This window comes from Alosa pseudoharengus, unplaced genomic scaffold (assembly GCF_046254945.1).
Source record: "Alosa pseudoharengus isolate Yale_2024_CS ecotype anadromous, Long Island Sound unplaced genomic scaffold, YU_APseudo_1.1 YU_APseudo_1.1_scf_3, whole genome shotgun sequence".
Taxonomy (NCBI): Eukaryota; Metazoa; Chordata; class Actinopteri; order Clupeiformes; family Clupeidae; genus Alosa; species Alosa pseudoharengus.
The window spans coordinates 21,656,762-21,684,261 of record NW_027468718.1 but is presented as its reverse complement, the minus strand read 5'-3'; the positions used below and the strand labels follow the sequence as shown (position 1 = coordinate 21,684,261).

The 27,500-nt window shown below is 47.2% G+C and overlaps 2 protein-coding genes across 5 annotated transcripts in view; one reads left to right on the top strand and one right to left on the bottom strand.

Annotated features, from left to right (window-relative positions):
• fmnl2a (formin-like 2a) overlaps positions 1–19,473 on the top strand; it is a 66,833-nt gene extending 47,360 nt beyond the window's left edge. The window contains exons 16-27 of one of the 3 annotated variants that reach the window (XM_076263570.1): positions 2,338–2,462; positions 5,242–5,444; positions 6,092–6,326; positions 6,539–6,607; positions 6,804–6,884; positions 6,984–7,113; positions 7,470–7,633; positions 8,141–8,242; positions 9,321–9,419; positions 11,085–11,208; positions 14,807–14,921; positions 17,616–17,721. In XM_076263570.1, the coding sequence (XP_076119685.1) occupies positions 2,338–2,462; positions 5,242–5,444; positions 6,092–6,326; positions 6,539–6,607; positions 6,804–6,884; positions 6,984–7,113; positions 7,470–7,633; positions 8,141–8,242; positions 9,321–9,419; positions 11,085–11,208; positions 14,807–14,898 (1,424 nt within the window). In that variant the 3' untranslated portion in view covers positions 14,899–14,921; positions 17,616–17,721. Of the gene's footprint in view, positions 1–2,337; positions 2,463–5,241; positions 5,445–6,091; positions 6,327–6,538; positions 6,608–6,803; positions 6,885–6,983; positions 7,114–7,469; positions 7,634–8,140; positions 8,243–9,320; positions 9,420–11,084; positions 11,209–14,806; positions 14,922–16,924; positions 17,025–17,615 lie in introns of all 3 variants that reach the window. The other 2 variants (XM_076263568.1, XM_076263567.1) reach the window with 2 other exon arrangements.
• Positions 19,474–19,619: 146 nt separating this feature from the next.
• prpf40a (PRP40 pre-mRNA processing factor 40 homolog A) overlaps positions 19,620–27,500 on the bottom strand; it is a 17,205-nt gene continuing 9,324 nt past the window's right edge. For both annotated transcript variants that reach the window (XM_076263565.1, XM_076263566.1), the window contains exons 12-26: positions 27,068–27,132; positions 26,726–26,890; positions 25,874–25,982; positions 25,367–25,517; positions 24,538–24,671; positions 23,907–24,021; positions 23,668–23,759; positions 23,460–23,576; positions 22,719–22,856; positions 22,225–22,320; positions 22,000–22,086; positions 21,326–21,416; positions 21,097–21,158; positions 20,791–20,934; positions 19,620–20,338 (exon numbers count right to left, since the gene is read on the bottom strand). In XM_076263565.1, the coding sequence (XP_076119680.1) occupies positions 20,249–20,338; positions 20,791–20,934; positions 21,097–21,158; positions 21,326–21,416; positions 22,000–22,086; positions 22,225–22,320; positions 22,719–22,856; positions 23,460–23,576; positions 23,668–23,759; positions 23,907–24,021; positions 24,538–24,671; positions 25,367–25,517; positions 25,874–25,982; positions 26,726–26,890; positions 27,068–27,132 (1,656 nt within the window). In that variant the 3' untranslated portion in view covers positions 19,620–20,248. The remainder of the gene's footprint in view (positions 20,339–20,790; positions 20,935–21,096; positions 21,159–21,325; positions 21,417–21,999; positions 22,087–22,224; positions 22,321–22,718; positions 22,857–23,459; positions 23,577–23,667; positions 23,760–23,906; positions 24,022–24,537; positions 24,672–25,366; positions 25,518–25,873; positions 25,983–26,725; positions 26,891–27,067; positions 27,133–27,500) is intronic.

Below are 27,500 nucleotides of genomic sequence, written 5' to 3'. Positions count from 1 at the left end.
AATCACGTGGTCCCAGTGGTCTGAGTGTGTGTGTGTGTGTGTGTGTGTGTGTGTGTTTGCATCCACATGTGATAAGAGCCCATAGTGACCCTGGCTGTTTATCCTTCCTGCTCACCTCAACTCCTGCGGAGGTAGACTTTGGGGCGGGCCAGACTGACTCACCGGCCACAACATCCCCTAACCCCCAACCCCCCCCCCCCCCCCCCCCCAAACACACGCACACACACCTTAATACACACACACTTACTCATACACACACACTCACAGACTCATACAAACACCCTGGCCCTGAGTCACTGCATCACCTGACTGTGGGTACACACACCACACTCTCCTCCTGCAGTCCCAGCACACCCCTGCACTCAGTCAGAAGGGCTGGTGTCATGAGTGGAGTATAGTAATCAGCCCCTTTATCTATTATCACAAGTGGGTGAAAGATCAGCACTGAACATGAAAGAGCAGCCGTCGTAGCTGTTGACTGGGCCAGTTAAGTGTGTGATAGCATGTGATCAGGCTTTAAATGGTGTTGCTTTTTAACTGTGTTCTTTTTTGCCTTTTGTTTTTTGTTTTTCTTAGCAAAGCTCAAGTTTAAACAAACTGTTTTTTAATGATTCTGTTTTCAATGCAACTGTGAGCAAATGGAAAATCGGCTAATAGTAACTCTGGAAATAAAATCCCTGCTGATCTGTTGTTTTTCTGATCTCTCTCTCTCTCTCTCTTTGTTTTTCTCTCTCTTCCTCTCCGACCATTTCTATATGCTTGTTTTCCTTTTGCTGCTTTCCCCTCCTTTATTCCAACAAAGAGGGACCCATCAAACTGTTCTGTAGGTTTTTTCTGTTCTTTTTCTGTGGTCTGTCACGTGCATATGTTTATCACAGTGTCCTACCTGCCCCACCCCCCCACCCCCACCCCTTTTCTGGGTATGGTATTTAGAGCCCGAGTCAGATGGAACAGAGTTGAATCCCAGCACTGGGATGTGCTGTCCCCTGGGCACTGGGTGCTGATTGGTCTATTGGTCTTTTGTCAAACCATCCATGAAATTGCCTGCTGCCGTGTTGCACATCCCAGCGCCTTGCGCTCCCCCAGACAGTTTTTCAACTTCTGATTTCTGAGGCTGCTCTACGCAGAGCTCCGTACCACAGAGGCTAGTCGTGGCAGGTTCTGTGCCAGGGCGCAAGTCTTCACCCGCTGGGTTGATACCGCTGGAGTCAGCTTCCCCAGCCTGTGACAGCCTGATCTCTTATCGGAGATTCATCTGTAAGACCGGATGACGTCCAGACGGTGATTCAAACCCATGCTAGTTATATCATGATTCTGACCAGGGCTGAAAATACCATATTCCATTTCCCTGAACCATCAGTGCTCCTGGCTCCCCTCTCTGTTGTGTGTGTGTGTTTGGTAGACGTGTGTATGTGTGTGTGTGTGTGTGTGTGTAGATTTGTGTAAGTGTGTGTCCTAGTGCCCTTTGTTGCATGCCGAAACACATTTGCGTGCCGCTGCAAGCGACTGGTTGTGAGATATAGGAAAGTGTTGCACAAGCCTGGAATGAGCCACACTCTCAATCTTTACCTCAATCCAGTGTGTCAGTGTGTGTGTGTGTGAGAGAGAGAATGTTTGCTTGTGTGTGCATGTAAATGTGTGTGTGTGTGTGTGTGTGTGTGTGTGTGTGTGTGTGTGTGTGTGTGTGTGTGTGTGTGTGTATGAGAAAAAAAAGAGAAATAAAATGTGTGGGTGTATGCCCAGGCAGCAGTGCTCCTGCCAGGCTCCAGTACTCCAGAGCCGCGATAAGCCTCCTCTGACCAGCGCAACGGAGGCTGGCAGTCTGGGGCGCCAACATCAGGACCTCACGCCTCCCAATCTCTTTTAGCACCTCACCCACTCAGAGGAGAGAGAGAGAGAGACGGAGAGAGAGAAAGAGAGAGGGGGGGGGCAGAGAGAGAGAGACGGAGAGAGAAAGAGAGATGGAGAGAGACAGAGAAAGAGAGGGAGGGAGGGAGAGAGAGAGAGTGTATGAATGCAGCCCACTCAGCGGTCACATTATCTAGGCCACAGAAGGCCCAGGGCGGCCCCTGAGGTGGTCATCAGCGCTGGGCCTTCTAATTGTCAGTGTGGTCTTGCAAATGTGTTGTGTGCCCTGATGCTCAGGTCAGCGTTTCAATCCTCAGCACATTTGTCCATCCAGTCCATGTGGACACTTTCATAGAGTACTTCATCCCATTCCCAGGTCAACAGTCGACCACTCCACGCCCCCTTGACCTCTCCTTCGTCTGGTGTGTGTTAGGTGAGCGCATGCCCGACTGACGTTTGACTCATTGAATCATTTTGTGTTGTGGGCAGCTGTTAAGATCAAGAAGCCGATAAAGACCAAGTTCCGCTTGCCGGTCTTCAACTGGGTGGCACTGAAGCCCAACCAGATCAACGGCACAGTCTTCAACGAGATCGACGATGAGAGAATCCTAGAGGTGAGGAGACCAGGAGAAGACTCTGTTATGGAAGTGTGCAGGGGCAAATGTATTATGTGTTGTGATTTATTACAGTCAGAGGTGGGACAAAGTCACTGTTTGGCAAGTCACAAGTAAGTCTCAAGTCTTAACGCTGAAGTCCAAGTCAAGTCCCAAGTCAAGACAGAGATGTCCCAAGCAAGTCCAAGTCAAGTATTACCAAGGCCAAGTCGAGTCCAAGTCCAAGTCCTTATTTGTTCGAGTCCTAAACAAGTCACTATCTTATTACTGCATATTAATATGTCATCAATCATGCTTTCTATATATCATTCTTCTCAATATATCATACTTGACATATTGAAGTGTTTTAAAACACTTATAAGTACGGAGCCCCTAAGGGGACATGAGCAAAATACAATCTAAAGTTTAGTTTCATGTGCTCACTTTGAAAAACAAAGTAGGCTATCCTTTGTTCTCTTACTGAGGAAAAGTAAGAGTGAATACAGGATTTTTGATTCTAATGAGTTCACTATGTAATAGCCTACAGTACCATGTCCCGACTTTCATGCTAATGAAGCAACTTTAAAGGAACACACCGACTTTTTGGGACTTTAGCTCATTCACCGTGTTACCCAGAGTTCGATAAGTCGAACGTGCGATATGTATGTGGTATGGAATATGTATGTGATATGTATGCGATATGTATGTGGTGTGGAATTAGGTTAGCCTATTCACCGTCTCCCCTAGAGTTAGATAAGTTACATGCATTGTCTTATAGCTTAGTGAGTGGAATCTCTTGTTGCATTGTTAGTAAAAGTGAGCCAATGAAAAAAATCACTAATTACTTGTGGCCTGGTATTCACGAGTAGGCTACAACTGGCAATGCAGATTAAGAAGACGAGGCGATTTAGGCAGATATATTGACTTGAGACTACAGTATATTGGGGCGAAACCCTGCTACTTGGGTGCAGAGATATCACGCAACACATAGCCTACCTTGTCTCACTCGCCACAGCACAGACAATCTCTAGGCTACTCTTTAAAAACAGCCCCTACAAGATGCTTGGCGATTCTGACCTTTTGACGATCGAAACTATCTCAGCAACAGAGACATGAAACAGTGCCTACAGTGCATTCTCCTCCAAGATGCCTGGAGCATTGTACTCAATGTCCCCAAATATGTTGCTGGCTGCACTGCATTCTAAGCCATTCTATGTTACACACCCCATAGCTGTTTTGTCATTCAAAATGTTAAAATGGCTTAGAATGCAGTGCAGCCAGCAACACGTTATGTAGGCTATGTAGAGTATTGGTCTTCACAACTGAACGTAAATGCCCCCGCCCCTTTTTTACAATATAAAAATGTCTAGTCATTTGTTATACCAATAGGCCTACTATAATAACAGAGAAAGAGGACCGATGCAGGCTAATTTTTTAGACCATTAGTAATTAAACAAAGTGTTCTATCATCATGGTCATGCGATCATTGAGGGCGAAGAGTGTCCAGTTCTCCACGCTCAACTTGTTTACCATTATGAGTGCACCATCCGTGTAGCCTACTTGCAGCGCACTTTGTTGTCAAAATTATCAGTGTGAATGCACTCATGTGAATGAATACACAGTGCTAGTTACGACCTAGTGACCATCCAAAGGATTTACATCTTATTATTGTGTATAAAAAATATTACATTAAAAAGGAAAAATGGTTGTGCTTTTGATTTTTGAATATTTTTAAAACAAGTATAGTTGTCTACTTCAACTCAATTAGCATTTTGACTTTGCAACTTTCACTTGTATTGGAGTAATATTTGACAAGGTGTATCTGTACTTTCACTTAAGTAAAGGAATTGTGTAGGCTACTTTGTTCACCTCTGCTTTTGGTTTTACCAAGAATATTTGGCAGTATTTTTAAACTACAAAAATACACACCTTTAAAGTATTTTGGTAGAAAATGCAAAGCCATCCTTCTTCTAACCTCTGTGCGTGAGACCTTCTCAGCAGCAAGCACATGCTCCAGTACAGAATATACGGCCCCCACTGACGTGCAAATGAGCGATAGAAAACCGCAAATGAAAGCTTGATATTTATGTTGCAAAACACAACGCTGATATGGGTGTAAGCTTGAAATGCCATCAGTCATTGATGATGATTTATTATCGATTATATCGTTTCGGTTAGCTCCGTGGAGCAAATTAAATTGTTTAGGCTATATCGAACCCATCAAACCACATCAAAGGGATCAGAGGATCCATCACAATATCACATGATCCAAGTCAGACGACAAATGGTAGCATGTTCAGTGATGTTCATCCCTTCTCACAATAGATAAGAGACCTGCATTCCATGCAAAATAACGTTGCAATGCAGGTGTAACGTTAACGATGAACTTGAGGCTGCTGAAGTTGGTATGGGCAGAAAATAGTTGTTTTTATAAAATTTTACCCATGCCGCAAGTCAAGTCATTACAAGTCAAAGAGGCAAAGTCAGAGTCGAGTCTCGAGTCAATAGCATGGAAGTCCAAGTCGAGTTACAAGTCATTTCTAATTTTGTCAAGTCGAGTCTGAAGTCATAAAAATCGTGACTCGAGTCTGAGTCCACACCTCTGATTACAGTAGTAGTTGATGTTATTGCTTATCTATTCCCAAGTAATCATTCACAAATATATTCCTCAAAACAGAAAGGAGATATGTATCTGAAGGACTGTGTTTAGCTATTGGTCAATTAAAACAAAATGCAACTGAGTTGTATACAAATACAAAGCATTTGGTCAGCCCACCGCTTTGCCTTTATCTCCTGTCAGGATCTGAACGTAGACGAGTTTGAGGAGATGTTCAAGACCAAAGCGCAGGGCCCGGCCATCGACCTGACCACGAGCAAGCAGAAGTCCATCCAGAAGGGCCCCAACAAGGTGTCTTTGCTGGACTCCAACCGAGCCAAGAACCTGGCCATCACCCTGAGGAAAGTGGGCAAGATGCCCGAGGAGATTTGCAGGGCCATTCAACTGTAAGTCACATGACTGCCGACCACCACAAGACAGTTTCTATTGTAGCACTGTCATATGTCCGTTTTTACAAAAATGGTTGCCTTTACATTGTTACTGATGTATAGGTTGAAACAGTTCACATTTCCTGGCTCCTGCCACGACAGTGATGCATACTGTATCTGTTAGTGTGTCTTGATTTAATCTGATCTGATCTGTTTGTGAACCTGTCTGCTTGTGAGACTGTCAGTACTCCATAATCTACTGTTTGACACACAGTGTCATGGCAAATGAGCTATGTTGAATGTGTTTAACATGATGGTATGTGATGTGTGTGTACTGTATGTACCGGTGACCCTGGACAGGGTTTGACCTACAACTGCTATGATTATGTATGAATGTCTGTGTGCCTTTATCAGTATGTGTGTGTACACATTTGTGTAATGAGGAACGCAGTTTTATTGCACTTTATTTGGCACTCGTCATGGTAGATGAACTACAGTACATTAAGCATGCTCAGTTGTGTGGTAGTATGTGTGGGTATGCTATAGACTCTATAGGCCGGATTGCTTGAGGAAGACTTAGGAAAGTGTTTACATATACTGTAGTTTGTGCATGTCTGTTTCCGAGTGTGTGTATATATTCGTGCACTCAAGGCATGTGTTACTAGGATTGACCTGCGCACGCTGCCGGTGGACTTTGTGGAGTGCCTGATGCGCTTCCTGCCCACGGAGAACGAGGTGAAGGCCATGCGGCAGTACGAGAAGGAGCGCAAGCCGCTGGAGAACCTGGCCGACGAGGACCGCTTCATGATGCAGTTCAGCAAGATCGAGCGGCTCATGCAGAAGATGACCATCATGGCCTTCGTGGGCAACTTCACAGAGAGCGTGCAGATGCTCACGCCGGTCAGTCAGGCCCTCGCCTCACAGACTTTCTCTTTCTCCGTCTCTTTCACTCTTACTCTTTCTCTTTCGCTCTTATTCTATCTTTCACTGTCTTTCGCTTTCTCTGTCTGTGTCTTTTTCTGTCATTTACTGTACTAAGTTTTTTTTTTCCTGTTTGGTCATGACTGTCTGTTGTTCTGAAGTGGTATTGATTTGCTTTGTGTCTTGTACAGCAACTCCACGCCGTAATTGCAGCATCCGTGTCAATAAAATCCTCACAGAAGCTCAAGAAGATTCTGGAGGTGAGTCATATAGAGACTCTCATTTCAGCCTCTTGACATAAATAAAACTTTCCACTGTGCCAATGTACGTAGGCTCTGAGGCAGGCAAATAATCCGAGGCACACCGATCAAGTATAAGTTAAAAATCCATAATTCTAATGGATACCACTGTGCCTGTTTGCTGCTGAATAACATGCTGATGTGTGTTGTCCTCCAGATTATCTTGGCTCTTGGAAACTACATGAACAGCAGTAAGAGGGGAGCCGTCTACGGTTTCAAACTACAGAGTTTAGATTTGGTAAATCGATTTTCTCCTGATACAATCTTTATACAATATGTGTATTAGTACACGTGTTAGCTTTCTTATATTAAACATCTCCCCCTTTCTCCTCTACAGCTTTTAGACACTAAATCGACGGACCGCAAACTCACACTGTTACACTACATTGCTAACGTGGTCAAGGAGAAGTATCAGCAGGTGGCCCTTTTCTACAACGAGCTGCACTACGTCGAGAAGGCCGCCGCAGGTGGGTCGTGTCCACTCTCAGCACTCGTCTGTAAACAACGGAAACTTATCTTACGTAAACAACATGGCGACATTATAAGTGTAGTTCTGACGACTTGTCAAGTCTCCTTGTTGCATTGCAGTGTAAACTGCGGCACTGAGAGTTGGCGATCTCTTCCAATACTTGAACAGTGTACTTGCACAGAGTTTTAGAGTGATAGTCCTGTCTGAACACAGTGCCCCAAGGACACTACAGACCGACTGGGCAGCCTTTGTTGTATTATCGATCAGGCACCACAACATGGTTTGATGAGTACACACCAGTGTATTTATTGGTGTGTGTGTGTGTGTGTGTGTGTGTGTGTGTGTGTGTTGCAGTTTCACTAGATAACGTGCTGCTGGACGTGCGGGAGCTCCAGCGGGGGATGGACCTGACCAAGCGCGAGTGCCAGATGCACAGCCACAACACGCTCCTCAAGGACTTCATCGCCCAGAACGAGGGCAAGCTCAAGAAACTGCAGGACGACGCCAAGATTGCACAAGTAGGCTCTTATCCAAACATCGCTTTGTACACATTCAAGTACAAGTTCAAGTTAAACGTTTTTGCACTTAAAGCAACACCTAAGAACTTTTCCTCTGTCACACGCACGCTATTTGTTTATTCAGCAATGGCTTTGCAAATAACGATGTCCATAGACAAGTCAGAATATGTTGCATGATTTTATGAAAGTACGATGTATTGCGACATCATGCAAGTCAAATTTGTAGTTTCTTATGTCTCATTCTATCGAACTACAGATCCGCTACCCGATCTGGCAAACTTACATAGTGCGGTTATAGCCGATAGAGGGCCCGCAAAGCGAATGCAGAAGTGCCGTTCACCCTGTTATGAGTTGATGAACATTATTTTAAGGTACAAAAAACTCTTTGGTGTTGCTTTAATATTGAAGTGCTTCGGAGTAAGGCTGAAGTAAGTAAGTCCTTTATATTTAGAAGTGCTCATGAGAAACTTTGCCAAGGTTTTCCTCATGGCTCTGCCTCCACTCTAGGATGCCTTTGACGAGGCCGTGAAGTTCTTCGGGGAGAACTCCAAGACGACGCCTCCCTCCGTCTTCTTCCCCGTGTTTGTGCGCTTTGTCAAGGCCTACAGGGTGAGCCTTCCCACCCAACCCCTCTCCCTCTCTCTCTCTCTATCCCTCTCTCTCCAGGGGGCCGTCCGTCTGGTAAAGCAGGATTTAGAGGTCTAGAGCGGGAGCTATGCTGGGAAACCCTGGAGGTTCCGGCAATCTCTGGCTCAGCGCTCCCAATTAAAGCCTTTTAATCCGGTCATTCCCGTTTTAATTGTGCCTTTCTCACAGTTGCATCCTAAGTTACACGTTCAGAGTCAATTCACAGTTACACTTTTTTAGTTGCACTTCTGTGTCTTGTATTAGTGTAAGTAGAAAATGTCTTACACTTGCAATGCAATATTCTTGCAGAACTGTTAGGGTCTGTATTGTTATTAATATACAGTATGTCAGGAAGTTGTAGCATTTAGTTGAGTCTCATAGCACGTACATTTGGCTCATTAGGAGTAATCTAAGATTACATATTCCAGAGTATATATAACACGATGTTGGGTAATTCAGATTCAAGATCATCTAATTTAATGTGACACTAGTGTTATCTGGCTTAATCTGGCAGATTAATCCAGCCTGGAGAAAAAGACACGAGCAGAAATCATAGAAGCGCTGGTGTGCATGTTGCTTGTGTGGTCGCCACAGCTACACTTCAGTCAGTCACAGTAATTGAATAATGGGATCAAAGTAAAGCAGATGTAATAGTGAAATAAAGTAAGTCGATTAAGTGTGCTAGTCAAGACCACTAGAGTCAGAGACCGCTAGAGGTGGCTACACAGTCTATGCTGTGATGGTGGTGTTTTGATCTCTGACTAGAGTGCTGGGTTGCTATCAGATAGGTAAAGAACTAAGATTATGCTGGCCAAGGCCAAGGAAACATCATTCCGTAAGATTTAGGATCTAGTATCTTCTGTTGCTTCAGTGAAACAGTCAGGGTGGGGGGATAAAGGGGAACCCAGGGCACTCTGGGTGAGATGAGAGGTTAGTTTAACAGAGGAAGTCATTTAGTGATTACTGTATGTTTGCAAACAGAGGATCAAAGATGGACAGGTGCTAGTCTTACATGTGCTTATGTGTGTGTGTGTGTGTGTGTGTGTGTGTTTGTGTGCAGCAAGCGGAGGAGGACAATGAGCATCGGAAAAGGCAGGAACAGATGATGATGGAGAGGCTGCTGGAACAGGAGGCCATGAATGAACAGGAGGACCAGAAGGTACCGACTGCAGACTCACCACCCTCTTCCTCCTTCCCTCCTCTTATCTTCTCCCGTCTGCCTGATCTCCTCTTCCCTCCCTCTCTCACTTGACTCCAAGTCCCTCTCCTCCATGCTTATCTGTCCCTCTCACTCTGTCAATGTGTTGACCGCATCCTCATCCTCTCTGTCCCACCCGCTGCGTCCGTCTCATCACCTCACCTGTCCCCCTCCTCACGTCTCCTGGAGTTATCGTCCAGTGCGTCCGTCTCATCACCTCACCTGTCCCCCTCCTCACGTCTCCTGGAGTTATCGTCCAGTGCGTCCGTCTCATCACCTCACCTGTCCCCCTCCTCACGTCTCCTGGAGTTATCGTCCAGTGCGTCCGTCTCATCACCTCACCTGTCCCCCTCCTCACGTCTCCTGGAGTTATCGTCCAGTGCGTCCGTCTCATCACCTCACCTGTCCCCCTCCTCACGTCTCCTGGAGTTATCGTCCAGTGCGTCCGTCTCATCACCTCACCTGTCCCCCTCCTCACGTCTCCTGGAGTTATCGTCCAGTGCGTCCCTCTCATCACCTCACCTGTCCCCCTCCTCACGTCTCCTGGAGTTATCGTCCCGTGCGTCCGTCTCATCACCTCACCTGTCCCCCTCCTCACGTCTCCTGGAGTTATCGTCCAGTGCGTCCCTCTCATCACCTCACCTGTCCCCCTCCTCACGTCTCCTGGAGTTATCGTCCAGTGCGTCCTGCTCATCACCTCACCTGTCCCCCTCCTCACGTCTCCTGGAGTTATCGTCCAGTGCGTCCCTCTCATCACCTCACCTGTCCCCCTCCTCACGTCTCCTGGAGTTATCGTCCCGTGCGTCTGTCTCATCACCTCACCTGTCCCCCTCCTCACGTCTCCTGGAGTTATCGTCCAGTGCGTCCGTCTCATCACCTCACCTGTCCCCCTCCTCACGTCTCCTGGAGTTATCGTCCAGTGCCGTCTCGCTCTCTCTCTCTGCTCCCCGTGCAGATGTGGGATAAGCGACGGGGCGGCCTTATGGTCTCTCCTCTACTACAGCCTGTCACTATGTACCCCCCCCCCTTCCTTCCTGTTCCCTCTTCTTATGTCCTGTTTCCCTCTCTCCCTTTCTTTCTGCTCCTTCCCTTTCTTTCTCTACCTCTCTCTCATCCTCTCTGTCTCTCTCTCCGTCTCTGGTGTCGGTGTTGGAGGTCAGGAGTCATGTGTAATCTGGCGCAGGTGCTCAGGAGGCTGATTAGCGAGGCGGCTGCTGCGCCGTGTCACCTTACATCAGATGCATCACACAGGGATTAGCGGCCACGCCACTGACAGACCTTCGACACACACACACGGCACACACACACACACACACACGCGCCAAGGATTCTTTACTCACTGTAAACAGACACATGCACACACGCACCAACTATTCTTTACTCACTGTGTGAACATAAATATATACGCACGTAATACAGACACACACAAATGGATGCATAGCCATTCATTTCAGTAGTTACACTCACACAAATCACCATTTATGTCTTGTTCAGGTGCACAGTCCAGTGATACCCAGAGTTTTAAGAATGCGGACAATTGTACCAACTTGAAGAGACGTGTCAATAGTGTTTGTCTATGTGTGTGTCTGTGTGTGTGTGTGTGTGTGTGTGTGTGTGTGTGTGCAGTCGCCATCCCAGAAGAACAAGCGGCAGCAGCAGGAGTTGATAGCGGAGCTGAGGAAGAAGCAGGTGAAGGACAGCAGGCACGTCTATGAGGGCAAAGACGGCGCCATCGAAGACATCATCACAGGTACAGAGCAGCTGCCGCCGACACACACACACACACACACCTCACTTACACACTCACACACTCTGTTACTATATCACCCTATACATATCCATCGTCACACACATACTTGTATATTACATTACATTACATTACATTACATTACATTACATTTGGCTGACGCATTTTTAGCCAAAGCGACTAACAACATGGTAAACAGTTTAAGTTTAGAGCAATTCTCAACAATATTAGGACAATTTAAAAAAACATTAGAGTACAGTAAGAATAAGTGCATCAGTGAGTGCTGTTTTTAACAGTTACGTGTCAGTTTAAGACGGCTGGTGAGTGCTAGGATCAGCAAGACTTGTTGTAAGTGTTGCTATGAGAGGAGATGTTCTCTAAAGAGCTGGGTCTTCAGGAGTTTTTTGAAAATGGAGAGGGATGTCCCTGCCCTAGTAGGAGCTGGCAGTGTGTTCCACCAGCGAGGAACAACAGATGAGAAAAGTTTGGATTGGCCTGAGCGTACCGGAGGTAGAGCTAGACGTCGTTCGTCTGAGGAGCGCAGCGGTCTGGAGGTAGCGTATGTCTGTATGAAGGCATTCAAGTAGGTGGGAGCAGAACCGGAGACTACTTTGTAGGCAAGCGTTAGAGCCTTGAATTTGATGCGGGCCGCCATAGGTAGCCAATGTAGCTGGATGAGTAGCGGGGTAACATGTGCCCTCTTGGGTTGGTTGTAGACCAGGCGCGCCGCCGCGTTCTGGATCATCTGAAGTGGTTTCACTGCGCAGGCTGGGAGACCTGTCAGGAGGGCGTTGCAGTAGTCGAGTCGTGAGATGACTATTGCCTGAACCAGAAGTTGGGTGGCATCTTGATTTAAGTAAGTCCTGATTTTCCGTATATTGTAGAGTGCGAAACGGCATGACCGGGCGACTGAGGCAACATGATCTGAGAAGTTTAGTTGGTTGTCGAGAACAACTCCTAGATTTCTTGCAGTCCTGGTAGGTGAAACAGACAGAGAGTCAAATTTGATGTTGATGTCGTGGTGTATGGTAGGTTTAGCTGGGAGGACCAGCAGTTCAGTCTTTGAGAGGTTCAGCTGGAGGTGGTGTGCCTTCATCCATGTAGCTATGTCTGAGAGGCAATCCGAGATCCGTGCTGAAACCAAGGGGTCATCAGGTGGAAAGGACAGATAGAGCTGTGTGTCGTCTGCATAGCAGTGGTATGAGAAGCCATGCGAACGGATAATCTGTCCCAAGGAGGTGGTGTAGATAGCAAAGAGAAGGGGGCCCAGTACTGAGCCCTGGGGGACCCCTGTGGTGAGATGATGAGGTGCAGATAGCTGACCAAGCCATGATACGTTAAACGAGCGTCCTGTGAGGTAGGATTCAAACCAGGAGAGAGCAGAACCGGAGATTCCCATGTTAGCGAGTATAGAGAGAAGGATACGGTGATTAACCGTGTCAAAGGCAGCCGATAAGTCAAGCAGAATGAGTACTGATGACCGAGCGGTCGCCCTGGCTTCTTTTAAGGCTTCTGTTACAGACAGCAGAGCCGTTTCGGTAGAGTGGCCGCTTTTGAACCCAGACTGATTTGGATCCAGAAGGTTGTTCTGTGAAAGGAAGTCAGAGACCTGTTTGGAGACTGCTCGTTCAATGCCTTTGGATAAGAAAGGCAGGAGTGAGACAGGGCGGTAGTTCTCGACTTGAGCAGGGTTGAGAGAAGCTTTCTTAAGTAACGGTGTTACCCGGGCCGTTTTGAACGCTGTTGGAAATGTGCCGGAGGTTAGCGAGGCATTGATCACGTGTGTGATAGCTGGTGCGATGGTCGGGCTGATGGACTGAAGTAGGCTCGTAGGTATAGGGTCCAGCGAGCATGTGGTAGGACGGCTGCATGTCAGGAGTCTAGATACTTCATTCTCAGAGAGAGGCGTGAATGCTGAGAAAGATGATCTAGCAGTCCCTAGAGGTTGTAGGAGTGCGGTATCTGAGTCCGATGCGTTGAGTGGGCATGTAGAGAATTGACTGCTGATTGCCGCCACTTTGTTTGTAAAAAATGAGGCGAGGGTGTCTGCAGTAAGGCTGGATGGAGGAGGAGGCATCTGAGGGTTGAGTAGCGATTTGAAGGTTGAAAAAAGTTTTCGAGTGTCTGTAGCACTGTTGATTTTGTCATTGTAGAAAGCCGTCTTAGCAGCAGTGATGCTGGCTGAGAAGGAGGCCAGGAGTGTCTGGTAGTTTTTGAGGTCATCAGTTAGTTTGGATTTGTGCCATTTCCTCTCCGCGGCTCTGAGTCTGGTGCGCTGCGATCGGAGGGTATCATTTAGCCATGGATGAGAGTGTTTGGATCGAGCTGGCCTTGTGGTAAGAGGGCACAGCTCGTCTAGACACGAGCTCAGTGTGGAGCAGTGTATATGACACACTTTCCTTTATGTACACAACTACACACACACACACACACACATATTCACAAAGCCTCACAAATACACACACACACACACATAGCACTGTAGAACACACACACACACACACATATTGACAAAGCCTCACAAATACACACACACACACAAACTCACTACAGCAAGCAGTGTGCTTCTGGGATTGGGTGAGGCACACTGTTCAGTCTGTCTGTATGTAGGCTCTCCCATTCCTCTTCCAAGACATTAATACTGTATGTAGGCTCTCCCATTCCTCTTCCAATACATTAATACTGTGGTTTGTGCTGTTTAAAATGACTAACAAACCCTTTTAACAGCTTTAACTCATGGTGATTCAACTAAAATGGCCTCTCAAAAATTTCATACGCAGGAAATTTTGTTGCGTGTTTAGACGCTGGGCCATAGATCTAATCCAGATTCATCTGCAGCTACTGTAGCTCAGATGTGTGTGTAGGATCAGCAGTATCATTGCAGCTAGCTCAGATCTGTGTGTGTGTAGGATCAGTTCCTGTAGCCGTTAGCTGTAGCGCTAGCTAGCAGGCCCAGGCTGAGAGTGGCCCTTAGATATAGATGCAGTGTGTGTATTGATCGTCTCTATTGAGATAGATGGCCTGTCAGCGCCACTGCAGAGCCTCAGGTGACACACACTGGGGTTACTGCCAGTAACAGTGTAGTCTGGTGCCCAAAAATATGTATCCTTAGGATATGTCACACACAAGACATGCTGACACTGACACACACACACACACACACACACACACACACACACACACACACACACACACACAAGCATAAACACACCTGCCATGCCAAGTGCATGCTAATCCCATAACTGCTGAAGGAAGTGGTATAGCCTGTAGACCTATCAAGCTGACGGCTAAATCAGGTGTTCAGCTGAAAACCAACTTCCCTGCCGCCTGTTTGGCCCATTTAGACTGTAGCTTACACACAGTAGAGTGTGCTTTACCATGCTATGCCATTCAAACATCAGGCTCAGATTCTTGTTAACCAATTCTATGCTAACCTGTTGCCATGTAACCCATGTTTGTAGACTGACAAACATTGTTCCCTCTTTACGTCTGTGTCTGTGTTGTGTGTTTTGTCTGGCCGTGTGTGTGTGTGTTTTGTCTGGCCGTGTGTGTGTGTGTGTGTGTGTGTGTGTGTGCGTGTGTGTGTGTCGTCTGGCTGCAGTGCTGAAGAGCGCGCCCTTTACCGCCCGAACGGCCAAGCGGGGGTCTCGGTTCTTCTGCGAGTCGGCGCTCGCTGAGGAGTGCCATTACTAAAGCTAACGCTCTCTCTCTCAAAGGTTTCTGGAAACAAAACAACTCCCCCAACCCTTTCACAAAAAAAGAAGTGCTTTCTTCTTTTTTTCCCCCCCTTTCCCGTTCTCACCCTTCACCGTTTTTTTTTTGGGTTCTCCGCACCTCACTCTTCCGCACCTCACTCTTCCGCACCTCACTCTTATTTCCACCGTGTGCTGTTCTCTCTCTCCCTCTCTCTCTTTCTCTGGGGGAGAGTTTGGGGTGGGGGACAAAGAGGGGGAAACGGGGCACCAGCCTCCTCCTATTGAGGCAGGCTATTCACGTAGCCCATACGTGACGTCCTATGTTGGATGTGTGTGTGTGTGTGTGAGTATCTGTGTGTGTGTGTGTGTGTTTGTGTGAGTATCTGTGTGTGTGTGTGCGTTTGTGTGAGTATCTGTGTCTGTGTGTGTGTGTGTGTGTGTGTGTGTGTGTGTGCCAGCAAGGAAGGGGCTGTCAGTGGGCCCCTTTCCCCCTCTCTCCTGCATGAAGTGTGTCACCACGGATCTCACCCATCCATCAGTGTAATAAAGCAAAGCAAACATAATGTCACAGAGAACGTCAGGATGCGAGACCACACCACTCGCCCTGGCACTGCACCAGACCGCCGAGGTCAACATTAAACGCCACTCAATTTTCTTCAGTCAATATTAGCTCAGTACCGTCGCAATGTACTATTAATGTACCATCACTTGCCAGCAGAAGAGAAGGCTTTGAGCGCCCTCTGCTGGCGGAACCATATTCAAACACCCCAGAACTGATGTCACTCGTATTCAGTTTTTTTTTTTTACTGTTCCTGAGTTAGACGGCAAATAGTGTGCAGCTACAGAATTTTGTTTAATTGACAACATGCAAAACAATAACACTAATTATAAGTAGATATATTTCTAAAAATGAATATATTCACATTATTTTGAACTTTTTTGGGAGCTGTGTTATAGACATATTTTTAAACATCCATGGTTCCTACTGTGTTGTAAGTGTATCACACAGATGTCTCAGTGACTGTAACATTTGTGGCATTATACCTTGCTTGTGTGTGTTTGTATGTGTGTGTTCATCTGTCCATGCGATCATGATTGTTCATCCATAATGATGTGTCACTGCTGTTGTCTGTCTGGGCTCTTGCATGACGCTGGCTCGCTCACACTCTGCTCCCACAATGCCTTGCGCTTCACTGCTAATTAGCTCACTCGCACGCTTTCCCCTTGCACATGGCTCAAGCATGTCCCCCAGTACAGTGATGTTGCTTGACATCACCTGTGGCCCTGGCCAATCACGCGAGAAGTTATGGTTCCTATCTCTTGCATGAGGGTTGCTGCATGAGTTTTTTTGTTTTTGTTTTACATGGCATGTTAAGGAAACCAGTACATCTGTGTTCCTGTGATCACTAACACACACAGCCAGATACATGATCAGATGGCTTCTCTGAGTCTCAGGCTCAGCGTTAACATGTCTGTGAGCTCCATCTCCATCCAGCCACCATGGCCTGCCAGCTGAACCTAACAGTGGCATGGATCTGGCTGTGCGCATGTGTTCAGTTGTCAACAGCTAACCTCAGATCGGCACTATTAGAAAAGTACGACTTGTGTATTGCTCAGAACATTCATTTCAGTTGTTATGTATGTTTTGTTTGAGTTTTTTTGTTCAGAGTTGGATAAGAGCTTTACTAAAGATTTGTTTTGGTTTGCTGGTAGTCACTAAGCAAAGCGAGCTGGGTTTTTAAGAGACAGAACGTATCAGCAAAGCTGCCTTTGTCTGCCGCCTTAATGCCTGCCTGCCATGTCAGTTAACTGCCTCTAGTCTTCCCCCAATACCCCCCCTGCCATGCCCTCTTACCTCTGTGCTGTGTTCAGTCTCAACTCTGCTGCCCCTCCCTCCTGCCCCTGCTGCTGCCTCCAGCTGTAAGGCCAGTGTCAGTGCTGCGGAGCCCCGTCTCTCTCTCTCTCTGTGTGCGGTCGTCCCGCCTGCTCTCTTTTAACCTTCATTTTGTCTTCTCTTCATCCAGCCCTAAAGAAGAATAATATTACTAAATTTCCCAATGTCCACTCGAGGGTAAGGAACTCCTCCAATAGCACCCCTGTGGTGGTGGATGTGACCCAGACCTGGCAAGCACCTCTTTTTTTACCTCCTCCCACCCCCCCTTCCTCTCTCCTCCCACTCCCTCCCTTCTCTCTCTCTCTCTGAAAACCTTACATGTTCAGTTAACCCCTCCGCCTTTCCCATCTCTTCCTTATCTCTTATGCATGTTCAACAATCAATCGACCTGATTACTATGTGTGAAATGATCATGTTGAATATTAATCCCCATTCTTACCCCCTTTTCCACTGGTATTTCTTTGAGATGTGTTAAGATCATACTCTCAGAAATTCAGGGAAATTCCTCCTACTGGGAAGCAGGCTGGTTTCATTGACAGGGCAGACATTAATGGCTATTATCTCTTCCCCATCCCCATAAGAAAAGCAGATATTTGACGAAATGAAATCTCACAGAACACAATTTATTTATAGATTTTAGTTTTTTTACAAATTAGTTTGCGTTACATCCTTGGAAGGACTTTTTTTTTTGTCAAACCTCAAGTTGCTTTGTGTGACTGCCAGTCTGCCAAGCAGCCCTGTTTTACCCGGGGCTTGCACTAAGCTGTCACCATGGCGATGCATGATTGACGGCCCCCTTCTGTCTCTCTCCCCGTCCTCAGATCTTCGCAATCAGCCGTACAGACGAGCCGACGCGGTGAGGAGGAGCGTGAGGCGCCGCTTTGATGATCAGAACCTGCGGCCGCTCAACAACACAGAGGTGGTGATTTGAGGGGAGAGAGAGTATGTGATGATGTGGAGAGAGAGAGTGAGAAAGAAAGAGACAGAGAGAGAGAGAGAGAGAAGGAAGGAGGAGGCTGATGCCTCAGAATGAAAGACTGTATATGGAGAGGGATTGAGGAAGATGGAGTCTGGAAGGTCACCCAATGGGAACTTTAGACAAGCCAAGTGCCTGAACTTAATGACTTTTATTTTCTTTCTTTTGTGCGGATACGATCAGAATGTTTATGACTTTGTTCGGATGTTGTGTTTACTTCAAGTAACGACTTGATCTGGCTTTAAACCTGTTGTCATTGTTTGTTTTCCTAGTTGTAAAACTGGACACATAAGAAGATTGTTGCTTTTTTTTTCATGGGTTACCTCTGTATCGTCAAATGTAAGATATAGTTCTGTAAGCACGAGCATTACTCCGACAAAGGTTCTTTTACTATGAAATCCCATAGTATCTTACATTCCGGTGCTATCACCATCATGCTTGGACTATTCCAAGTGCTCAAAAACTTCTCCTCCATATACTCAAGGGCTACTTTTTATAAGAGGAATATATCCTGGTTCCAGCCATCCAAACCAGTAAGTGTAAGTCCAAGGGCAGCGTGTATGTTTGTACGTAACATACCAGACAGACGTGATCAAGCAGCAGGAGCAGAGGAAGGGTGGGGATTGTAGGCAGATGGAACGTCAGAGGCTCTGGATGGGACCAGTATGAACTGGTAAGGCCAATACGAACTGTACACAGGGCGCCAGTGCTATGGTGTTGCCGCTGCAGTTATTAAGTGTTAAAACGGTTAGCGGACCAAGCCGTGAAGTGGACCAAGCTCATTGCAGGTCAGCTTCTCACCGACCCTGTGCCTACAGGAACGAATCATTAAGGGTGATGGGAGAGAGGAGAGATGTAGACAAAAAAATGAGATGAACTTAATGGAGTGTAACCTACTGTAGGGTTACATTTCATGTCACTCACCGTATCAAAACACAGAAGAGGCTCGTCACAAAACCAACCGGGAGGAGAAACTGGATTCTTATATTCCACAGTCTGGGAGGGGGTGCTGCCTTCAAGAATGGCAGCATTCATGTCCACCACTCATGATTTTATTGTATAGTATTTAACCACTAAGACTATTAGCCACTCATTCCGTTCAGCTCCACTTGATGTGCCAGTCCCCTCCAGCATCTAGTTATATTAAATACTACAAATGAAAATAAAAAAAAAAAATCTAAATGTACAGATATTTTGCTACAAAATTGCTTTTTTTACTTTTTAATCCACTCATTTGCAAAAAGGATAATATTGTACATATTGTTTAAAACGACACCCTGTGCTATACATCTTGAATGTTATTTTAACTTATAGTTTTTTTTTTTGTTGTTGTCTCATTTTGTATATTAAATTAAGCTGAGAACATGAATCTGGCGAACAGTGGGTTGATGGAAGCGGTCATGCATCATGATCGACTAACATCACAGAGGAATGGGACATTTAGTCTTGTGAAGGCCATAAACATTCCCATTTATAGTATGACCATCTGCTGTCTTAACACATTCATCCATTTCATCTTATAGACTGGGTAAATAACTGGCATGTTCCTTGTTTTGTTTCATTTTGATCAGAAAAGTATTTAGCCAGTACAGATGTGTGTGTATCACAAAAACTTTTTAATAACAGATCTCTAAGTTAGATCCATGATTTCTCAATGACTATGATTAAATAAAACTATTTACACTACCCTAGTTTGCCTGTGAATTTCTTGTCTGTCAACAGAAATAATCTAGATAAGACTAGCCATGAAACAGTGAGTTTCTCTCTTGTGAGTTGACTTAGAAGTAAGTCTTAGAAAGTAAGTCTCCTTACCATTTATAACCAACAACATGAAAAAAAAGAAAGGAAATATACTTATCCATTTCAAATGTTTTAATTACTGGCATTACACTTAAAATATTCTCCAAGATGCTCGCAAACCAGGTCGCTTGGTACCAAACACAAAAAAAGTCCATTTCCACTATGATTCAGATAAGACATGCTTATCCCTGAATATGATTTCAGAGCAGTGAAACTATTCACAGGAAATTGATTTGCATGTGAATGCTAACCATAAGGCAGTCACAGTCAGTGTGGCTTCGTTTTTAAAATTAATCATGTCACGGTCAATCGTACATACAAGGCTACCTACAAAAATAAGAGAAAGACTTTTCAAAATAAAAAAGGCAACATAGTAGCTAAAGAAAAGCAAAATCTGTGTCACTGAATAACAGTTCTGGTGTCCTCGCATCACAAAGAGTCACATAATAACATTTCTGATGGAGGAAACAAAAAGAACAAAAAAAGAAAAAGGGGCCTTTCCCCAACAAAGCGTCCGGCCACCCTGCCCAGTGCAGGAGAGCTGTGACGTGATGTGACCCACGCGTGCAACGAGCGCTATGTTGCCTGAGGATGGGATGGGACAGGACAGGACAGGGAGAGAGCTAGAGGAGGAATGCATTGGTGGCACAGGGAGGGTTAAAACACACACGAGACAGACTAGGGGGCGTCCAGCTGTTCTAGAAGGGTCCGTCTCCTCTTCTCCAGTTCGCCTTCGCTCAGCTCACTGCCAGATGTATCCCAGCCCCCCTGAGAGGAGAGAGGTGCGGGTCATACAACTGCACTGACGACAAACAAAACACTTCACAAAGAGACACAGTAGAGGCAAAAGGCAGCAAACCAACAAGCTGTAACTTTTCAAAAGTAAGTGGAATTCGGCCAGTAATCTGTATGGCTTGCTTGATTGGCACTGCATAATTCATTCTTATGTCAGTACACTCAATGTACTGTTGTGTATTGTAATGTAATGTTGACTCAACTCTCCAAATAATTATTTTTCTGGACCTTGTCTAGTATAGTCACAACAGCAACAGCACAACTGAGAACTGACCTTATTTAAAAGACGGTCATGCTTTTCTATGACGGGTGTTTTGACCTCACTGAAAGCTCTCACACAAGCTATTCAGTACGTCTTGAGACTGCAGCTATAATGTACGGATAGATGCATCCACCGGGTTCCAAATAACACCTCATGACCTTACTTCCTCTTTGGCCGATTTCCTCTTGGGGGACTTCTGTTTGGACGATGAGCGTGTCTTGCCCCTGGACTTGTCGTTCTCTTTGTCTTTCTCTCGCTCCTTCTCACGCCCTTTCCTGTCCCTCTCTGCGTCCGACTCAGGGGAGGCCTGGGCGGCGGGAGGTGAGAAGAGCCATCAGCACAAAGCCGCACAAAGCCGCACAAAGCCACACAGGTCACACAGCGCAGCGAGTGCCACCCAGCCTCTGGCTCTCCCGTCAGGGGAACAGAGGTGGCGGCACATGCCCCTTTAATACGGCTCTCCACTTACCGACTTGTGTCTCCTCTTCTTGCCCTTCTTCTTGTGTTTCTTTGACTTTTTGTAGCTCCTCTCTACAAAGACCAAAAAAAAAAAAAAAAAACATTTTGCAAATTGTTAGCCTCTGGGCATCGACAGGAGCGTGATCTGTTGTTCTGTGTCTGCCGGAGACACCAGGCAACGTGAGTGACGTGTGCCGGGGGGGGGGGTCTGTGAGCGTGTCGGCGGGGTGAACACACACCTGACTCTCCAGAGGAGGAGTGCTCCGAAGGGGACTTGGAGGTTGAGCGCTTCTTCTTCTTGTGGTAGTCATCATCCTCCGACTCCGAGCCCTGCAGGGGGGACAGGAGATGGGTGGCACGATAAGGACACATCACACAGAACAAGACTGCTAACATTAGCTACTCCTAAACCACCTGCACTAAGATTCTGGTTACTATGTCTACATGTCATACAGACTTGGTGAGGCTTTAGAGATTCACCAAAACAATGAAAACAGGACTTTTTTCAGGACATAGCATGATCATAAAACACTATGCCATTCAATTTAACTTGAATAACACCTATAGGGCTGTGTCTTTGGGTTTTGGCCTCAACATCTGTGGCTTGAGGGCTAATGAAACCGCCCATTAAAAGAAGCCTTGGCACATCTGATAACAGCAAGATTGTCTTGTTAAAGAGCAAGAACAGCTTGTTCCAAACTCAGCTACTCAGGTGTGAGACAACGACAGAAAAAAAAAAAAAAAGAGAGAGAGACAGCGAGGACATTCTGCGGCGCAGCCATTTCTGGGGTGTTAATAAACTGACACGCTGTGGAACTCTGCCTTGTGCACACGACAGACTAGACAGCTAAGGGGGGAGGAGGAGGAGGAGGAGGGGGGGGGGGGGGGCTTGGCGAAGACGCGGAGTACCGACCGAACGAGAGCGTGATCGCTTCCTGTGGTGCTTCTTCGATTTCTTCGAGTGCTTCTTGTTCTTGGAATGATGGTGCTGACATTCGTGCTGCGGGAGGACAGAGAAGACGGACTGTGTGTTAGGACTTAAATCGCTGCATTCTAAACACACACACACACACACACACACACACACAGCTGGGGAGAGGGTCTGTGCCAGATATAGTCCACAAATAGTGTGCGTTACCTCCAAGACATGAATGAAATCTTTAAATATCCTCTTTCGCTCGGACTCCAGGGTCACGTCCTCAAACGCAGCCTCCTTTAGGAATCGCTCACGCACCTGAAGGAGACCACAGCCACAGAACAAAATAATTAGAGCAGAAAAATGGGTTGTTTGGACCAAAGAACATCACAGCACGCAGGTACAACCATATCTATGCCTAAACATTAGTCTTTTGACATATTCTTGTTAGATGAATGAAGTACGCCTAAGCATAGCACACCCAGACTCAATATCACATCACTGGATAACACACAGTTAACATCTCACTCATGGACATACATGCACCTAAACAGATGTGACATTTTCAGTAGTTTTTCTCTTGGGCTAGATCTGTGGTTTGAATAGAGACTATGGTGGAGCTACGGGTGCTGATACTGTATCCATGTCTCTCTAGCTCAGGTGCGTATCGTAGCGTAGCGGTGAGGTGGGGTTGGCCGGCCCGGTGGGACACTCACCCCCTCCCAGGTGGCCTCGGGCTCCAGCGGCGGTGTGGCCTGCTTCAGCATGCTCCTGAACGCAGCCTCCTTTCTCTTCATCTTCCTCGCCTCCTCCTTCTCCCGCTCCCTCTCCCGCGCCTCCGCCTTCTCCAGCAACTACACACACACACACACACACACACACACACACACACACACACACACACACACACACACACACACACACACACACACACACACACACACACACACACACACACACACACACACACACAGTGAGCTTACATCACTAGGGGGTGCTTATTAATACTGGGCAAATCGGCACATCAGTTTTAAGAATGAGGATCTCCTCACGTCTGTTGTGACATGTTCATGTGTGCTAGCAACAAGTAACGTTAGGTGATAAATTAGCTAACTCTGATGTTATTGCAGGAGGCACAAGTTTGTCAATTTCAGCTGCTTTCAGGCAGGATGGACACCGAATGTTGATGTTAGGAGCTCAGATATGCCATTGCTCACCAACACATAACACATATCTGGATCCAGATGATTATTGATGATAAAAAAAAAAATTAAAAAAAATATTCTTCTTTCATTATTCATTGAAAAAAAAATTTTTTTAGCAGTGAGTTAAGTTCAGACGTGCCTCAGACCAGCTCAAACCTGTTATATTAGCCTGTATTTTACCACATTCCAACAAATACTGGGACATCTTTATCTTCTCAGCTTCAGTCTGTACATGACCAGAGTTAGACTCACGCTATTAAAGGCTAGCTTGATGTTGCCAGCGTCCAGTGTGGTGGCTCTCTTGTCTGAGCTGATGACCGAGCCAAAGTCCTCAAAGGTGCTGTTGATCTCCACCAGGAAGCCCTTGTCCTGTCATGACAAGTGTACATGGTGAGTGTGGCAGAGCACTGATGGCCAGTGGTGAATAGGTCACAGCTTGGAGGCTTAAGTTTGTGCAAACCTTCAGGATGTCCTTGATGATCCTCTTCTCGTCGTGGTAGCGTGCTTTCAGGTCCTCCACGTAGAACTTGAAAAGGTCCAGGGGTGTCGAACCTATGGTCAATGCAGCACAAACCACTACATTGGTCATTCCACATCTGGTCACCCACCACCAAGACTGCAATGTCAATTGATACTACACACATTCATGTGAATATCTGAGTGTGGAAAGGCATATGTGTGTGTGTGTGTGTGTGTTACCTGGCTGGCCGAGCATGTTGCTGAAGCGGATGTCGGAGCTGATGGTGGGGTACATCTCCATCCAGGCCGACATGGAGTGGAGCTGCCCGTGCTCATGCAATTCGTCCAGGAATTTCTGAAAGAGAAGTCCAGACGTGAGCCCATCTGCACCGGCCCTGCCCTCACTGAGACGGACATTTCCCACAGAGCGCTCGCACAGCCTCAGGCCACTCCATTAGCTAGCGTAAGGCCCATTTCATTAGGCTGCCTGTTACTGCATTACCCCAAAATGACATTTCATTTGTCAACTCCCCGACACACAACACCCTCTGATAGAAAGATCGAACGGGGGGGGGGGGGTAGAGCGAGAAAGAGAGAGAGAACAGCCACCATCCATCACTTGATCATTTGTCACCCTTCACCAGTGTGCTCTGTGACAAGAGTAAAGCAGCAGTCTCTCTCTCTCTCTCTCTCTCTCTCTCTCTCTCTCAGCAGCGGGCATAAAAACGGTGCCGCCGGGGCAGGAGGGCATCAACACTGCCCGCGCGTAGAGGTCAGCCGGCTGCTGCTCCTCCTCCTTAGCGGCTGACGACAGCGCCGGCGTGGCGGTGGCGTTGCCATAGTGACGGGGCGGGTCAGGTCGGGGGCTCACCTGGAAGGCCTCTCTGTTCTTCCTCTGGCGCCTCCGTTCCCGCAGCAGGCCCTTCTGCTTGTCGTCCTCCTCCTCCTTCTCCAGCGCGCGGATGTGCTCCTCGAAGCAGATCAGCGCGTCCTCCTTGTCCATGTCTGTCAAACAACGCAGCACATGTTCATACACCTGCACATTCACATACCGTACAACATAGAAACTATGCATCTACGTCTGCTTAAACAGAACCCTTCCATTTTCAACAAAACCTGCACAGAACATGAAGCAAACAGCCCAAATATATACCCCAAAATTCCTACAGTCACACAAAGACACACTTCCCATATACCTACGAATGTACATAGGTGATTTCTCTGACTTGTGTGTCATCGTTCCAAAGAACTGTTTTGTATACACAGGCTATGCACACTGGCAGGCACATGTTTCACCCCTAATCTACACACACACACACACTTCCAAACTACATGAGAAAAGTTACAAACAGTTGAACTGCGCGCACACACTGAGCTGGATAGCATTCAGATGGCACATTTTTCAGACGATCACTTTCACAAATCCATACGAGTCTTCACACACTCACACAACCTGTGAACCTGTCCACACAAACGGAACATCCCCCACCCCCCCCTCTACCGGGCACCACACAGCCACCCTGAGCGTCCGAGCTTTATCAGCCCGCGCAGGCCGCAGCTCTCCCACATTACTTATGCATGCACACAGACGCAGCCAGGGCCACTTTATCTCCACACGGCAAGCCTCAGACCTCTAAGCCCGCACAGAGCATAAGGAAATGGGGTCAGACCAGGGGACAGGAAGGGGGGGGAGTACATACTCTGGAGCTCCTCGTCCTCGGCGAAGGTGGGGTTATCCAGCAGGTACTGCTGCGCCTCCGACCAGGTGGTGCGGTACGTCACGTTGGCCATGTTGTCCAGGATGTTCTTCAGCGCCTCCCAGTTCCTCTTGCGCAGCTGCTTGGCTTGTTCCTGCAGCACACATGGGGGTCACCAGGGAGACCCGTCAGGACAGAGTAGGGCCCAGACACAGACGCACTTATGCAGTCAAGAGAACATTCTAGAAGTACTCAGCACTAATCTGACTGCACAGTAACAGAGAGTTCACATGACCCTACATTGGAGATAAGAGATCAATCTACTGAAGATTGCAGAGGTGTACTTCACACACACATAAGGGAAACATGTTTGACCAAGTCATCATATGCTAACCCAAGATGCCTTGGTTGGATTACAGACAATTATGGCCCTCAACCTATTCTATCATTCAATACTGTGTGTGTGTGTGTCATGATAACTTGTTCAATAGAATTGTGTAGTGGTTTTACCTTCTCCTTTTTGGCTAGGTAGAACAGCACGTCCTCGTAGATCTCCAGTCTGTCCCTCTCTGGGACGGTGGACCACACCTCCTGCTCTCCAAACATCTGCTCTGCTTTCCTGAAAAACACACACACACACAGACACAGTCAGGTTTCAACATACAGTATGTTCACACATGAACTGAAACATGCTCCTATAGCTCCTTGCAACACCAGCGTGTTTCCACACGGGGGCAGTGCAACGTCTCTCAAACGCTCAAGCCCACAGCTGCCGGCCTCACGCTGGGAAGCCGCCTGTTTGCAAAGTTTGCCGTTACCAACATTGTATCGCTCGGATGCAAATGATGCGACTTGCAAATGACCCGCAAATGGCATGAGTCACAGGCGCTCGCAACGTGTGGTATTGACGACAACGCAGCACGTGCCGAACAACCATAAACCCCCCCACCCCCACCCTGCCCACCCCTCCCTCTCTTCCACCAGCCACTCAAGCTATGCCAGGGTGTAACCATGACGACTAAATCGCAGACTGCCAGACTGGCGGGAGGTCAAGTTCCCGCCACAATCACTGCTCCAGAAACCCGCCGCTCCTGATGAGAGCCTGAAACGCCTGCGGCACTCCAGCTCAACTTACAACCCCAATATGCCCTCCGCCAAACTATTCTGGGCACGCTATACATTTAGCATCATGAACCTTCTCGTCTTGGAAGCCAACGTGCAGGTTCAGAAATGGCTGCTTCCCTAAAGGTGGAGGGGAAAAGACGCCAGTGTGGGTCACAGGAGGAACTAATTGGTTCCAGAGGAACTAGTTCGGCCGCCCCCACAAAAGCATAGCTTGGGCACTGAGGTGTGAGCGCTCACTTGTATCGGGTGGTGGAGGTCATCTTGTCGTGGTTCTCCAGGAAGCGCTGAAAGGTCTCCTTGGACTCCTTGTACTTGATGCGCGCCTCCTCCTTCTCCTCCTTCTCCGTCTGCACCTTGTACGCGTTGAAGGCCTGCTTCTTCTCGCTCAGTTTGGGCAGCGCGCTGTGGTGGACGGCAGGGGCAGAGAGAGAGACAGGGAGAGAGAGAGAGAGATTGTGTGATGGGGGCGACAAAAAAAAAAAAAAAAAAAAAAAAGAGCGAGAGTGTCCAGATGGCCAGACAGCCCCAGAGGCCAGAGAGGCCCTGAGGGAGCTGGGCAGAGGGCCGGGGGGAGCCTACCTGTAGCGAGGGTCATTGATGATCATCTTCATGGCCTGCTCCCAGGAGGCGTTGGAGGAGACACCCTGGGGAGAGAAAAGGAGGGAAATGGAAAGAATTAAAAAAAAAAAAAAAAAAGGAGAGGGATCGTAAGAGTTCAGCAGTGTGTCTGAGGGGCAGTGCTTTCAGACCACTCTACAACAGGAGTCAGGGGCACTTATGTGTGCCCTGCCGTACCCGTCCGCCGGCTCTGGACATGAAAGCTAATCTAAAAGGACAAAAAAGCCTGTGAAATTGCGTAAGAGCACGTGTATGCACACGTGTGTGTGTGTGTGTGTGTTTGTGTGTGTATCTGTGCATCCATCTGTGTGTGTGTGTGTGTGTGTGTGTGTGTGTGTGTGTGTGTGTGTGTGTGGGGGGGGGTATGTCAGCTTGCCAAACCCAACAGAAGCCA